Source organism: Bubalus bubalis, chromosome 3 (genome assembly GCF_019923935.1).
Source record: "Bubalus bubalis isolate 160015118507 breed Murrah chromosome 3, NDDB_SH_1, whole genome shotgun sequence".
Lineage (NCBI taxonomy): Eukaryota > Metazoa > Chordata > Mammalia > Artiodactyla > Bovidae > Bubalus > Bubalus bubalis.
The window spans coordinates 54,522,901-54,538,118 of record NC_059159.1 but is presented as its reverse complement, the minus strand read 5'-3'; the positions used below and the strand labels follow the sequence as shown (position 1 = coordinate 54,538,118).

At 56.5% G+C, this 15,218-nt stretch overlaps 1 protein-coding gene across 2 annotated transcripts in view; it reads right to left on the bottom strand.

The window, feature by feature from the left end:
• Nucleotides 1-15,218, bottom strand: part of CUEDC1 (CUE domain containing 1) — an 88,468-nt gene that overhangs the window by 18,466 nt on the left and 54,784 nt on the right. For both annotated transcript variants that reach the window (XM_025281253.3, XM_006076231.4), the window contains exon 2: nucleotides 2,428-2,954. In XM_025281253.3, the coding sequence (XP_025137038.2) occupies nucleotides 2,428-2,748 (321 nt within the window). In that variant the 5' untranslated portion in view covers nucleotides 2,749-2,954. The remainder of the gene's footprint in view (nucleotides 1-2,427; nucleotides 2,955-15,218) is intronic.

The following is a 15,218-nucleotide window of genomic DNA, read 5'->3' as shown; positions in this document are numbered from 1 at the left end:
CAGCCTGGCCCCACTGAAGCTGCTCTGAGTCAGACAGGTGAGGAGGGGCGCATTCCGAAGGAGCTGTTCCCAGAGGGAGGCTGCTGGGGGTCCCTCTGACTGAGGCCCGCAGCAGTTGCCCCTCAGGCCTCTGCAGCCCGCCGCACAGGAGGGGGCGGTGAGGTCTTTCTCCTCAGCTGCTCCTGCCCCTTAGTGCGGCCTTCAGGGGCTCCAAGAACCAGACGCCCATCAGAGGCTCCTGGAGCAGGATGAAGCGAGAAGGCAGACAGCAGGCCAGGCACACTCCGGAAAGGCTGGGCCCCAGTCTTCGGGGAAAAGTAACCCCAGTCGTGCTTCTGGCCTCCCCCTTCCCCCACAGCCCCACAAGAGCCACAGTGAGGCTGTCCTTCTGGCTCTAAAGGTGCTGAAGTTTCTGGTTCTACGGCCTCCCAGCTTAGCCCCGTGTGGGTGATGGATGCCTGCCAGGTGCTCTGGGGGCCAAGGTCCAGGCCATTTATCTGACGGGAGACATTTCTCTGTGGTGAGGATACCCCCAGGCCAGCCCACCATTCATCAGCCCCCAGAGAGGGGGCTTTTTCCAGTCAGCAGTTATTGTCAGCCCAGCTGCCGCTCATAAATTTTCCGCAGCACTTTCCGCTGGCTCAGGAACTGCCTGCCGACGGGCCCACGCAGAGCTCCAAAGATGAGGGCTGGGGAAACAGCCAAGGGGGCTGCTGAGAAGGGGCTCCATCTGGAAAGCCAGATACTTAGAAAAACAGAAGCACCCACAGTGCAGGCCATCGAGGGCATCAGGGGAGTTTTACAGAGGGTCACGGGGCTGTGGGTGCTGTGAACAAGGGGGGAAACACGATCCTACCTGCCAGACCGTCAGGACAAATGAGACTGTGGAAGGGGTCAGTGTTTGCGGAGAACTTTCCTTCCAGCTCATAACGCAGTATCTGCAGATGCACACACACACACCTCCTCTTGGCTAAGAGCATCCACTGGCTGATCCAAGCAGAGCCAAGGTGTGCTCTCCCAGGAAAAGAGACTACAGAAAGCTGTGCCAAGACAGCAGCGACATCGAGTCATTCAACAAACACTCCTCAAGCGCCTGCTCTGTACGATGACTGTCCTGGGTGCTGTGGGTGACAGAGGGATGAGCCAGATGTCACTGCCCAGAGCTTCTCCTCCGCCCAGGCAGCACCACGATAGGAGGAAGAGCGAGGCGGCGTTGCCCGGCAGGATGACTTTGATTAATGGAGAATGGCCACATGTAGGGCTGTGTTCAGAAGGCCCCTGGGCCACACCAGGGTCTAGGTTTCCCAGTGTAAGCGGGGCAATAACCATGCAACCTCATGAGTATGTGCAGACTTAAAGCAATGATACATCTAAAGCATACAGGATGCTGCCTGGCCCAGGCTGGGACTCAGCGAAGAGCAGAGCTGAATCCAATCAGCTGGGTTGTTCCATCTTGGAACGGACCGTTCTTGGAACCATGGCTATACGTGCCATGTGCCTTTGCAGGCAGTGACCCTCTGCTGAAAGGCTCTGGGTGCCCCTTCTGGGCCCAGGACTGCAGGTCCTACCAAGGGTGGGAGGCCAGATGTGAACTCTTGGAGGGGTCACGGAGGCCTGGCCACACCCAGCAGGTGGGCCAAGGCGGTGGGTGGGTCCCTTCTCCCCCAGCCACCTCCCTGGAGAAAGGAAACAACTGCCTAAGCATCCCTCATGCCTCCGTCAAAGGAACTGAACTCGCAAGTCTGACGGGTCACCTGTCTCCCGTGGTTCCCGCTGCTCTAGAACATTCTCCCTTCTTTCTCAGCCGCAAGGCCTCCTGCTCTCTGCTCACTCAAGGAACCCGACACAAGGCCTGCTGCCAGCTGCTAAGGACTCCTGCTCTATCCCGCCTCTGCACAAGCTGTTCCTTCTGCACACCTTTCCCTCTTCTTTACCCTTCCTCTGGTCAGCCATTTCTTCCTCTCTGCTGCTTCCGTTCTCCCCATCTGAGCTCTCACTCCTGTGGCCTGCCACTGCCGGACACCAGCCTCTAGTTCCCCGGGGACTGTGAACTCTGATGAGGGCAGAAACTCTGCACCGGCCTAAGTGGATGCCCCAAGACTCCAAACTTACAGACCAGACAGCGCCAGCCTGGAGAGGGATTCGGTCTTTTGGGGTGGGACCCACGTGTCTACATTTTGAACAAGCTCCTTGACTCTGATGACCCCTGATCCAGGGGCTAGCAAGTGCCTGGCACAGCCCTAAGAAGGTGCTCAGTGTTTGCTGAACGACTACCTGGTTTTTGCTCAGAAACCAAGGCCACTGGGCTGACTTGGGTACCAGTTTCCCCAGGTGGAACCCAGACAGGAGTATAACTCAAGTCCTCTAAGAGGTTCAGACTAGTTGCTGCAGCTCCTGCTGAAGGATCGATGGGGGCCGCGCCCCTACCTCTGGGGGTATGCTGTCCTCCGAGTCGGAGCTGTCCTCGTAGACGCCGCCCCCGCCCGCCTCCAGGTTCATCTGCAGCAGCTGGTCGATGGTGGCGTCCACGGCGCCGCTGTTGGCGCGCAGCACGCACTCGATGATGTCGTAGTCCATGTTGGGGAACATGGTCGTGAAGTCGTCCATGGCCTGGTTGAACTCGAGGCGGCGCACCTGGCGGGCCGGCCGGCTGTTGTTGAGCTCCTGCGAGGCGGCCGCGCCAGCCCCGGCCCCGCGAGCGCCGGCAGCGCCCCCGCCGCCACTGCTCCGGCGGAACAGGCTGGTCATCTTGCCGAGTCGCTGGGGGAGAATGTTTCCCGCCGGTGCCGAGCCCCTTCCCCCAGGTCCCTGCGCCGTGGCTGCTCGTAAGCTCAGACCCGCGCCGGGCGGGGTCCCCGGGTCAGAAGACTGGGGCGCGGCATCCGTAGGGGGCTGGCGGCTCGGTCATCCACAGCCGGGGAGCATCCTGGGACCGGCTCCACGGACCATCCCACCTGAAACGGAGGGACACAGAGTCAGCTGGAACGCAACCCACTCCAGCTCGGGGTGGTAAACAAGGCGGTTAGGGCCATTCCCCACCCCAGGGCCACGCCCTCGGGAGAACTGCTTCTTTCTGCTTTCTCTCCACCTATGGTAGCTACACAGCTATAGCTCTTTCCTAATTAACAAGGGCTTACATCCTACAGATTTCCCTGCTGGTTAACTCATGACACCACTATGAGGTGGGTGCTTGCTGCTGCTGCTGCTGCTAAGTCACTTCAGTCGTGTCCGATTCTGTGCGACCCCGTAGACGGCAGCCCACAAAGCTCCCTCATCCCTGGGATTCTCCAGGCAGGAACACTGGAGTGGGTTGCCATTTCCTTCTCCAATGCATGAAAGGGAAAAGTGAAAGTGAAGTCGCTCAGTTGTGTCGGACTCTCAGCCAACCCCATGGACTGCAGCCTACCAGGCTCCTCCGTCCATGGGATTTTCCAGGCAAGAGTACTGGAGTGGGGTGCCATTGCCTTCTGTGGAGGTGGGTGCTTGGATCCCCCTTATGCAGATGGGAAAACTGAGGCACAGACCTGAGACAGTGGAGGAGGTGGGGATTTGAAGCCAGGACTGTAGCCCTGAGGGGCTTCCCTGGTGGCTCAGATGGTAAAGAATCTGCCTGCAATGCCAGAGATGGGGGTTCAATCCCCGGATTGGGAAGATCCCCTAGAGAAGGGAATGGCAACCCACTCCAGTATCCTTGCCTGGAGAATCCCATGGACAGAGGACCCTGGTGGATTACAGTCCACGGGGTCGCAAAGAGTCAGACACGACTGAGCGACTCACACATTCACTTTTACTTCTTTCTGTGGCCCCTCTGCCGCTGGTCTCAACCATTACACACACTGCCCAGCACTCGCGGGGACGTGACTGGGGCCCGTGGCTTCTGCACACCCGCTGTGGTCTCCAGCCCTGCTTGCCCTCCAGTCTCTGCTTGCCTCACCTCCCACCCTCAGCGCCCCACCATCCTGCCTCCCATTTTGCGCAGACCTCCACGAAACCTGCGGCAGAACACTCTGCAGCCCATTCAGAACCAGGGTATCAATCACTACCGAGGTCACATTTCTGTTAGTGCCGTCAACTGAGTGTTCAACGTGTCTAAAACCATCAAGTTCTGACTTTTCTCAGGCTTATCCCAGGATGTACAGTAATTTTGCTAATTGTAGGAAAGTGCCAGCTTTATTTTAAGGGACTGTTGCATCAAAGGATATTCCTAAGACTTCTCTAATGTTAGGTCACGATCCTAACAGCTGATGGATAAACGCCAGTGTGAGCAAAACAGTGCAAGGTTCTTCCTTGCCATGATCTCGACAGTTAACTTATGATGGAAAGAAAACTAGACCAGAGGGTGTGGAAGGGGCAGTGGAAGTACCCTCCCTCACCCCAAGGTCAGAAGACCCATCCCTGCCACTGGCTCCTTCCGTCCCTTTAGGTCAGTCCTCTCAGAGGTAAAATGGAACTTCATACTGCCCCCCTAGGCCTTCCAGTGCCACTGTGCTGAGATTTTTATGTCCTTCAGAGCTCAACCTCCTCCAAGGGACGTGGAAATTGTCTGGGTCTCCTGTTCTGGGACTTGCTGGGTGGGTGTCTGCCTAGTCCCAGGGAGGCGGGCTGTATTCAAATCTAGAAGCACATGGGCCCCAGGCAGCCTCCGGACACTGTGTTACAGAACTATCATCGCCTACCCACAGAGAAAACCAGTTAACACTCTATATCTGGGCTTCCCCGGTGGCTCAGTGGTAAAGAATGTGGGTTCGATCCCTGGGTTGGGAAGATCCCCTGGAGGAGGGCATGGCAACCCACTCCAGTGTTTTTGCCTGGAAAATTCCATGGACAGAGGAGCCAGGTGGGTTACAGCCCATGGACTGCAAAGAGTTGGACACAACTGAAGCCACTGAGAACAGCACATACCTACATCTAGATACTTTTCTTCTATGCATATACTACCATATGCATGAATTCATTTTACTCAAATGTGATCAAACCATAAATTCTACTATGCAACTTGTTTTTTTCCACTTAATAATTGATTGTAGCCATCTTCTTATGTCAGAACACAGAGATCTACTTCATGATTTTTAATGCCTGAGTAGGAGTCTGATGACTGGGCTAAGTATGATTTATTATCCAGCCTCCTCCACCCCATCTCTTGCCTAGATGAGCGAGTCACAGCTCAGAGAGGCCAAAGCCATGTCACAAGGAAGTGCAGAGGAGTGACCTCAAATGGCCAGTCCAAGAAATCTGTTATGAGAATGAACACAGGAAGGAAGGCCTCCCACGGCCAGCTCCAGACACCCCAGTGCCTGCAGCCACGCCTCCCATCACCCCTGACACACCAGAAGGTCAGGGGACGCTGCCAAAATATCCTCCAAAGTGGGGCTCCACCCTGGTGGCTGTCTTTGTCCTGGGTTCTGGAAACTGCCCTGAGGCCTCCAACTAGGACGTGAGGGCCAGGAAGCCCCAGAAGCCAGTGCCCTGGGGGCCTGGGTGGCAGACCAGGACTGCCAGTCTGCTGTCATCCCACATGGGGTCAGTGCCTGGTGCTAAGGCCTCTGGAGGAAAGCCACCTTCAGCCTCTCCCTCGAGTACTCTGCAAGAGAGATTGAGGGACCAGTTCTCACATTGCCAAATGGCAGTACCTTGGAGAAAGAGGCCAGGACCTGGAGAAAGAGGCTGGCACCTAGCCCTCTTGACAGATCCCTTGGCCTCTGGGCCTCAGTGTCGGGAAGCCCCCACGAGGCATTCTCGCCCTCCTACCATTTACGCAAGTGCCTCGATTCAGCCAAAGGCTGCACGCCTCCTCTCTGCCACTCCAGCCGCAGGACCTCGTCCACGCGCCCTCTCCTCTCTGTGTCCAGGACCTCGCCTATACGAGTGGGGCTTCCATGAGAATGAAGAGGATAATCCTGAGCACGCTGCCTGGGACGTGGCTAGCTGCGTCACTGTCGTTGCTTCTGCCCCAGAAGGCTGGCGCAGAGCCAGGGGCGGTTGGCATCCTAGCCAAGTGATCCCAGAGCTGATGGGGTAGGGGCTTCTAGGGGAGCCTTCTCCTGCATCTGGGTATCAACCCCCAGAATCCTGTCAGCCCTCAGGAAGGCAATCCCGATCCTCACAGCCCTGGGGGAGGCTTGCTTCCCTGGGCAGCTGGAGACCCCACAGCCCCAGCGCCCACTTCCATTTACCCCCGGTGCAAAGCCTTGAAAAAGAGCATTTCTGCGTGTCTGCCCTGACATGTAAACAAGCTAACAACTCTAAGCCAGCCCCATAGGCTGCTCCACATTACAGATGAAGAGATGAGACCTAAGATCAGAGGAGGTGCCCAAGGCACAGTGAGAGGGGTGGCAAAGCCTCAACTTTTCCATCAAAGGGTGTTTCCATGGATGAGGAGAGGGTGGCTCCAAATCAGTAATGGAAAACACAGGGAAACAGGATGCGATGTGCAGAAATGCCATTTTCACAGGACTCTGCAAGGACCCACGGACTCCCCAGACCAGGATGCCTTTAATTAACAGGCGAGGATGTGAGAGCTCCCGCTTCTCAGGGCACCACCACCGGCCCCTCACCCCTTACTGGGCTCAAATGCAGAAGATGAGGTCAGGACTGAGGCTTGGCCAGTGTGGCTGGCAGCAAGGAGAAGGACTGTCCTCGGGTCAGGGTCATCCATGCTAGGCTGCCGTCTGCAACCAGCACAGCTGAAATGAAAAGCCACTTAAAACACATGGGAAAAATTACGGCAGGAGACAGGGTCACGCGCTCATGCGAGTGCTTTCACATGTAATCTTTCTTTTACAACTTCAGAGACAGATGTTATCATCCCCATCTCATAGCTATGGAAACCAATTCAGAGAAGTCAGGTAACTTGCACAAAGTCACACAGCCAGCATGTAAACAGGCCAAAATTAGGCACCCACTTCCGAAGAGCCCAAAACGCCAAGTCAGGCTTGCAAGTCTAGGAGCCCCGGAGCCTCAGAAAGGCTCAGGAGACTGGGCCCAGCCAGGCTGCCGTTCCACAGAGGAAAGGGGATCCAGACAGCTCTGGAGTGGGTGGTAGGTGGGCAGGGAGGGGGTCTGTTGGCTCCACCCCAGAACCAGCTCTGTGACCTTAAGGAAATCACTCCTCCACCTCTCTGAATCCTGGCTACGGGGCACTGGCAGGGAAACAGAGGGAAATAACCTCTGCTGAAAAAGGAAGTGAGTCAAACCTGCCGAGCCCGTTAGACACCTTGGAGGCCAGCTCAAAAGCTCGCCTGAACTCACAGCTTGTGAGCAACCTGGGGACTAGGAGGCAGAACCCCACACCTGTCCTCCCCCAGGCCCTGGGGAGCCAGGCCGTCCAGCCTCCCCAGAGAGGAACCCAGGCCTGGCAGGGACGGCAGGCAGCCAAGCTTCCCTCCAAGCGTGTGCAGACAGCCAAGGCCTGAGTCACTCCAGGCCTGGCCCAGGGAGGTGGGCCAGCTGCCCGAGAGTCATTCTCCTGACTTCGCCCAAGGTCATCCCAGCGAGTCTCCTGCAGGGCCAGGTAGGGCCCACGTCAGGGAGGGGAGAGTCCAGGAGCCAGAATCCTGGTCCCAGTTCTGCCTGGTCCTGGAAAGGCTGTGTGACTTCGAGAAATCACTTCACTTCTCTAAACCTCAGCTTCCTTGTGTGTCAAAGTTGAGATCACACACATCTACGTGGAAGGGGTGTTGTGATAGAACTTACATGGGTAACTGAACACAGGGAGCACCTGATGAGACAGGATGCTGTGACCTCCAGCCCTGGTCGTGGCCCTTTTCCAGAGCTGCACTTACACCTTGAGTGATCTTATCTAGTCCCACATCATTAAATACTATCTACATGCCAAACTGGAAAAGTCCCTGATGCTGGGAAAGACTGAGGGCAGAAGGAGAAGAGGGCATCAGAGGATGAGAGGGCCGGATGGCATCACCAATGCAATGGACATGAACTTGGGCAAACTCGGAGAGATGATGGGAGACAGGGAGGCCTGGCCTGCTGCAGTGCCCGGGGTCGCAGAGAGTTGGACATGACTGAGCAACTGAATAACAACATGCTGAATATTGCCTCCCAAATTTCTCTTGCCGTGGAGTCTCCCAGGAACACACCCTTCAACCTCACACCTGCATGGCCGACCTGCTGCCTCCACACGGATGTCCAACAGCATCTCCAATATAACTTATCAGGTGGACAGTAAAGAAGGGAAGGAAAGAAGTTGGGAGCGCAGCAACTGTGGGTTCTCATCCCATCTTCCTCCCCCAGCTTATCACAATGGTGGGGATGGGGTGCTTTCTTCATTTCCAAAGCCCGTTCTCTTCCACGTGTGCAGTATTGCCCCACCTCACGGACGAAGCGACCGAGGCCAGGGCAGCCCCGAGACGTAGTTCAGGTACCTGCGCCCCTACCACTTGGCCTGAGGGCCTCCTCCCTGGCACACCAGGCAGATGGCAGGCTGGTCTTCTTTCCAAGCCAACGATGGCTCCGGAGGGCAGGAGATCGACTCCCCTCCAAGACCTGAATTGAAATTCTACTGCCTCCTGGGAGGGCCAGGACTCAACCCCAAAAGGCAGTGGTTGGCACAGGAGGTGCGGGGCTGGGACGCCAGAGGCCCCTGTGGCGAGCACTGTTCTGCATCACCCCCCACCCCCCACCCCCCCACCGAGGGGTCATTCTGTCATTCTGGAGCGACTACCCGAGGCCGGCCGTGCCCCTGCACGCCCCCAGCTCTCTTCTCTGAAAACCCCCAGGGCCGAGGGACAGGCCAGATCTTGTGATCTGTCTGAGCTGCTGTGATTGCAGCCGTCAGAGGGACGCACTGTCCCTTCTTGCCTAATAAGATCTGGGCCCAGCCCAACGGCCCCGCAGTGCCAGGCCACTAGGTGGTGTCCGAGGGCTCAGGCCACAGCTGCTCCCAGGAAAGGAGACACAGAGCGGCTTCTCCCCAGGGACCAGAGGATCGGCTCCACCCCTACTCCCTCATGATTAAAGGGGGCGGGGGGAGCGCCCCGCTGCCCCAGAGGTCTCAGAATACAAGGAGGGTTTCAGGCCAATTTATTATCGAGGTGGGAAACATAAGGCACACATGCCATTCACTTCTACCTGGCATCCGAGGCAGACATCACTAATCCATCGAGGCACTGCCCTCTGCAACCCGCTCGGCCTCAGAAGCCTGTTCATCCCGGCGCTCTGGACAAGCCCCCACCGAGTGATGAGAACTGGCACGCAAGGTACACACTGCTTGCCAGCCGTTCCATTTCCCGTATGAGAAGACCAGGCCCAGGCCTAGTTTGTCTCATTAGGAATCCAGGCTGCAAAGGCCAGCAGGGCCGGAATGAGGTCATATGATCCCTGGGATGCTTGTGTAACCATGGCTAAGTCCTGGGGAAACCTCAAGTGGGTGACGGCTGCGTTCATGAGAGACCGCTGGGCCCAGGGCATCTGTGTCCCCGTGCAATTTTCACCTCGGACGTGGCGGGGGCAGGGTGCAGGGAAGTCTGCCCGAGCTTCTTGGCTTCTGAGCTGGAGAGGCCCCAAAGCGGGAGAAAGGAAAGGGGGGACAAGAGACAGAGAGAGGCTGTCAGGGGCTGTGTGTGTGTGTCTGAATGTGTATGTGTGTATGAGTGCCGGGCACGGGGGGTGGGGGGGGAGGCGGTGCAGGGAGGGGTGGCAGCCCCAACAGAGGCTCCTTGTCCCCCGGCCCCGTACAGGCTTGTTTTCTTCCCAAGCTATTAATGTCATCGCAGCTTCAAAAGCCGGGTGACCTTTAAATGCCGAGCCTCCTGCTCCCGCCCAAGGCGCGGAAACAGCTTAATGGAAACTCAAACGGCCCCAGCTGCTGGGCCCGCAACAAAGCCAGCCTCTTTCCCGAAGCGCGGAGCTGCCGGGGAGCCACACCTGTGCCCACTCCCGGGGGAGGGGGCGTCAGGAAAGGGCAAGGGGGACCCTCGGGCACAGTCATCGGGAAATGGAGGCCCGGCTGGACCTGAGCGGACGAGGTGGGGGAAGGAGGGGAGAGACAGACTCAGTTCTGCCATGCCTGGCTGTGTGACCTCGGGTTAGCCACTTACCTCTCTGGGCCATCCCCCACCATTCAGTCTAATCTAAGCCTGGGGTAGAAAAAAAAAATCTGCCCCCCCAAAAATATCTTTTAAAAATCTATAGGAGGGGCTTCCCTGGTGGTCCAGTGGTTAAGAGTCTGCCTTGAAATGCAGGGGACACTGGTTCCATCTCTGGTCTGGGAAGATCCTACATCGCACCTAAAGCCTGTGCTCCGAAACCAAGGAAGTCATAAGAAGCCCGAGTACCACCGTGAGGAGCGGCCAGACGGCTGCAACTAGAGAAAGCCCGTGCGCAGCAGCGAAGACCCAGAACAGCCAAAAATAACTAACCAAATAAATAAAACTTTAAAGAAATCTCTGCAAGAAAAAAAAATGAGGGTGAGACATTTCAAAGGACTTTAATAAAATCCCTCCCATATGAAAGGATTGGCCCCAGAGCCTCAGTTCTAAGGACACCGTTGTTCATGTTTGTTTCAGAGGCCCAAAGACTGGGCTTGGCCACTGTCAAAGGGCCAAGAAGTCAACTCTGCCTTCCAGTTGAAAAGATTCAAGACGAAGCCCCCTGGGCACGAGTGACATGTCATTTGCTTGGGTCATCTTGGTAGAATGATGGTAGTAATAGCAATGATAACATAGCACTTACCACTTGCTTCTTTATTCACCAACCACTATTCCAAGGGCCTTATGCAAGCCAATGACTTTTCAACCCCTCTACAGCCCTGAAAGGTACATGTTACCAATGCTATTTCTACTTTATAGAGAGAAAAGTGAGGCACAGAGGAGTCGAGGAACTTGCTTAAGGTCACACAGCCGAGTGGCCAAAATGATGTGTGAACCCAGGAGATCTGACTCCAGATCTGACAGTCTCACACCATCAGGCCTGACCGCCCTCTGCATTCCCAAAGCTGTGCACAGGGCCAGGCCACCCCCCCACCCCCCCACCCCCTCTGCCGGCAAAAACTCAGCAAGTGTGAACTGAGTGGAGTCCTCAAGGGGCAGAGTTGCCCCTGGTGCTCCTGTCCAGGGGAGAAGGGAGGAGGAAGGAGTCTGCAGGCAAAGCTTACCAGAGGAGAGAGAACCACGGCAATTTCCTTACATAAACCTTTTTCCCACTCCGCCAAGGTTGTCCGTTGCCTGGGCAACCAAATGCTTTCCATCTCCACCTGAACTGGCCAGGACTATTTCCATAACAGTCCCTCTCTCCATCAACAAACGCCATCAGCTCAGCCAAGACACTAGAGGAGATCCGCCCTCAGTGGACAGAGGGGAGGCTGCTCCCCAGGGCTCCGCCCCGGGGTTGCAGTCTCGGGGAGCCCCTCTGGGCTGGCAGGAATGTGTCTGTGCCTGGGACCAACTGCAGCGGCCCAAGCTGGGAGAAAGGGGCACTGGCAGCCAGCTCAGGTGCAAGGCGGTGAGGCTGGGCTGGCTCCAGGTATGAGCTCACGCTGGCCCGGGGCCAGCTCCTCGGGAAAGAGCTCCCCTTCAGGCAGGAGGAGGCCCCTCCATAGGCTGGGCCTGAGCCCCGAGGCCTGGGCGGGAATGAGAGATGCCTCTGGGCCCCTGGGATCACTGGCCCCTGGGTCAGTGATGCCACACAATTGAGGATCTACACATGCCAAGGAGCCAAGATCGGGGAGGGGCGCTCAGAGCAGCAGAGGGCCCTCTTCCCCACACTAACACACACTTCGCATCCCTCCCCCACTGATCCATGAATTCCATTTCTATGGGATTCGCATAACATATTTAATGGAACACCATAAGGCTTCCCTCATAGCTCAGTCGGTAAAGAATCTGCCTGCAGTGCAGGAGACCCGGGTTTGATTCCTGGGTCAGGAAGATCCCCTGGAGAAGGAAATGGCAACCCACTCCAGAATTCTTGCCTGGAGAATTCCCCTGGACAGAGGAGCCCAGCAGGCTACAGCCCATGGAACTGTGAGAGTCGGATACAGCTTATCGATTAAACCACCACCACCACCATACAATGGTAAACAAAAATGAGGTATCTCTGTGCCCAAGACCTACTGCTTAGGGGAACGAGGCGAGGCACAGATCAGAAAGTGTATTTCTCTGTCCTCTACTGCCTTATGGTGTGTGTGTGTCTGTACATGGGCCTCCCAGGGGCACTAGTGGTAAAGAAAGCGTTACCTGCTTAGTCGTGTCTGACTCTTTGTGACCCCAAGGACTGTAGCCCACCAGGCTCCTTTGTCCATGGGCTTCTCCAGGCAAGCATACTGCAGTGGGGTCCCATTTCCTTCTCCAGGGGATCTTCCTAACTTAGGAATAGAACTCAGGTCTCCTGCATTGCAGGCAGACTCTTTACCATCTGAGCCAGCCCGCCTGCAATGCAGGAGACCCAGGTTTGATCCCGAGTATTCTTGCCTGGAGAATCCCATGGACAGAGGAGCCTAGCGGGCTTCAGTGTCGCAAAGAGTCTGACACGACTGAAGTGACTTAGCACGCACGCATGTCTGTCATATGGAGAGGGTGAGGGAGTGGGCTCCAAAAGAAATCGATAATGTGGGTTTTCACTGGGGAGAATTAGGTCACGAGAGACAGGTCAAGGAAACTTTTCTCTATAAATCCTTTTGCATCTTTCAAATTTTTATTCATGCTCATTGATTTAAAAATAAAATAGGCAGAGGGCTTCCCTGGTGCCTCTGTGTTGAAGAGTCCGCCTGCCGATGCGGGGGCCACAAGTTTGATCCCTGGTCTGTCCAGGAGGATCCCACATCCATGGGACAACTAGGCGCATGCTTCGTAACTACTAAGCCAGTGCTCTCAAGCCCCAGGCTGCAACTACCGAGCCCATGCCCCGCAATCACTAAAGCCTGTTTGCCTAGACCCCGCGCTCCGCAACGAGAGAAACCACTGCAAGGAGAAGCCAACGCGTTGCAACCAGAGAGTCGCCCCCACTCGCCGCAACTAGAGAAAGCCTGCACGCAGAAATGAAGACCCAGCACAGCCATAAATAATAGATAAGTAAAATAAGAAATAACATCAAAGTGATGGCACTGTGGTGATATTGTCTGTTCCTTTTTCATATACGTATTGTCTACAATGGACATGACTTTTTAATAATAGCTATAGTAAATATCTGTGAATACTTACTACTGCCACTTTCTAAGCACGTGGCATGCATGATCTTATCAAAGCCTCACAGTAAAGCAATTATTATACTCATTGTACAGATAAGCTGAGACTGTGTGTGCTGTGCTAAGTCGTTTCAGTCATGTCTGACTCTGCAACCCCATGAACTGCAGCCCACGAGGCTCCTCTGTCCATGGGATTCTCCAGGCAAGAGTAATGGAGGGGGTGGCCATGCCCTCCTCCAGGGGATCTTCCCGACCCAGGGATCAAATTGCCATCTTTTACATCTCCTGTACTGGCAGGCAGGGTCTTTACCACTAATGCTACCTGGGAAGCCCAAATGAAGACCAGGAGAGTTTAAATAACTTATGTGGCGTCAGAGTCAGTGACAGAGCCAAAATGTGAATCCAAACAATCTGTCCCCAGAGTCCATGCTCTTCGGAACCCCCGCCTTACACTGTTCTCTGATTCTAAAAAACTAAACCAAACAAACACTGAATGATGATAGGGAAAACATCTTAAGAAAAAAGCAAACCACAGAGCCTCCAGGGTTTTAAAACTTTTGTAATCCTCCACATCCCAACCCAGTCCTTCCTGCCTGGACTCTCTGGGCAAGCCCCGCCAAGTCCTGCCTTGGTGGGAACCAGGCTGCTCCCACTCGCTCCCCTGAGCCCCGCTTCCAGGTACAGGCACTGCCCACCTCCTGGTGGAGCTGCGGGAAGCAAAGCGTTTCCCTCCCGGGGCAAGGTGATGGCTGATACTGCAGTCACTTCAGAGGTCAGACTGCAGTGTGGGCCCCTTCCCAGGGGCAGCGCAGGGTCGGGTCTAGCCAGGAAGCTCCTCGTGGAGGGAAAACCACACGCTGGGTTTTACTGACGCTGAGTCTGGGTAAGAGCACAGCGGTTCAGGGTAAGCTTCACTCGGGGCCAAGCCCGGCTTCCACCCTGGTCCCCGCTGCCTGGGTGAGCGGCACTGCTCTGAGCCTGTGTCTTCGCGTGTGGACTGGGGACACCTGTACCCCCTGATCCTGTAGGACATCACGCGCCCTCAGTCTCGGGGTACATAAGAGGGTCTGTTTCCAGAGCCTGGCCTAGGAGTCAGACCCGGGGTTGCGATCCTGAATCCAGTCCTGATTGTGGGGACGAGGGGAGCATGCAGCAGAAGGCGGTACTCAGGGTTGGGGTGCTCCGGGAGCCCTGTGTGGAGCCTCTAGCTGCTGCTGGGGGCAGGGTGGGTCTGACGGGGCCTGCCCCCCGGAGAGGGCCTGGGCCGGGCATTGGGGGCCCTTCTCAGAAGTGCGCCTCCGGCAGCCAAGGAATGCAGACCCAGGGCAGGGGAGCAGAGGCCTGGGGAGGGCCCGGCTTCAAAAGAGCAGGCGGCAGCTGCAGGGGGAGGGCCATGGCCCCCTCTGTGGGCGGTGGACACCATCAGAAATTCCAGCGGCTGGGCGGCAGATGGGATTGTTTAGAGCCATTACCAGGCCAGCTCCTCTCCCAGCCGCGGGCGGCCCCCTCCCCTCGCTCCCACCCCCCTCAGCGGGGCGCCCAGAGGCCAGCTGCCGGCTGTCCCTGACCCACGCTGCTCCATGCCACGTACCCGCGGGCCCGCACATGCCCTGCAGAGATGCCAGGATTAGGAAGGCAGGAAGAAAGGCCGTGTTCTCCCTGCCAGACGGGGGGGTGTGTGTGTGTATGTGTGTGTGTGTGTGTGTGTATTGCCCAAGGTCCGAGCTCAGGGGCCACAGAGCTGGGATCTGTGTGTGTGTTGACGGGGGGGGGGTGTATGAGTGTGTTGATGGTGTGTGTGTGTGTGTCTCTGTCTGTCTGTGTGTGTCCATGTTCTCCCTGCCAGACGGGGTGTGTGTGTGTGTGTGTCTGTGTCTGTGTGTGTTGCCCAGGTCCGAGCTCAGCGGCCACAGAGCTGGGATCTGTGTGTGTGTGTCGACAGTGTGTGTGTGTGTGTGTGTGTGTGTGTGTGTTGCCCAAGGTCTGAGCTCAGTGGCCACAGAGCTGTGATCTGAACCCAGATCGTGGCCTCCTGGGTCAGCACTCTCTCCCTGTGTGTGTGTGTGCACCCAGCACACCAACA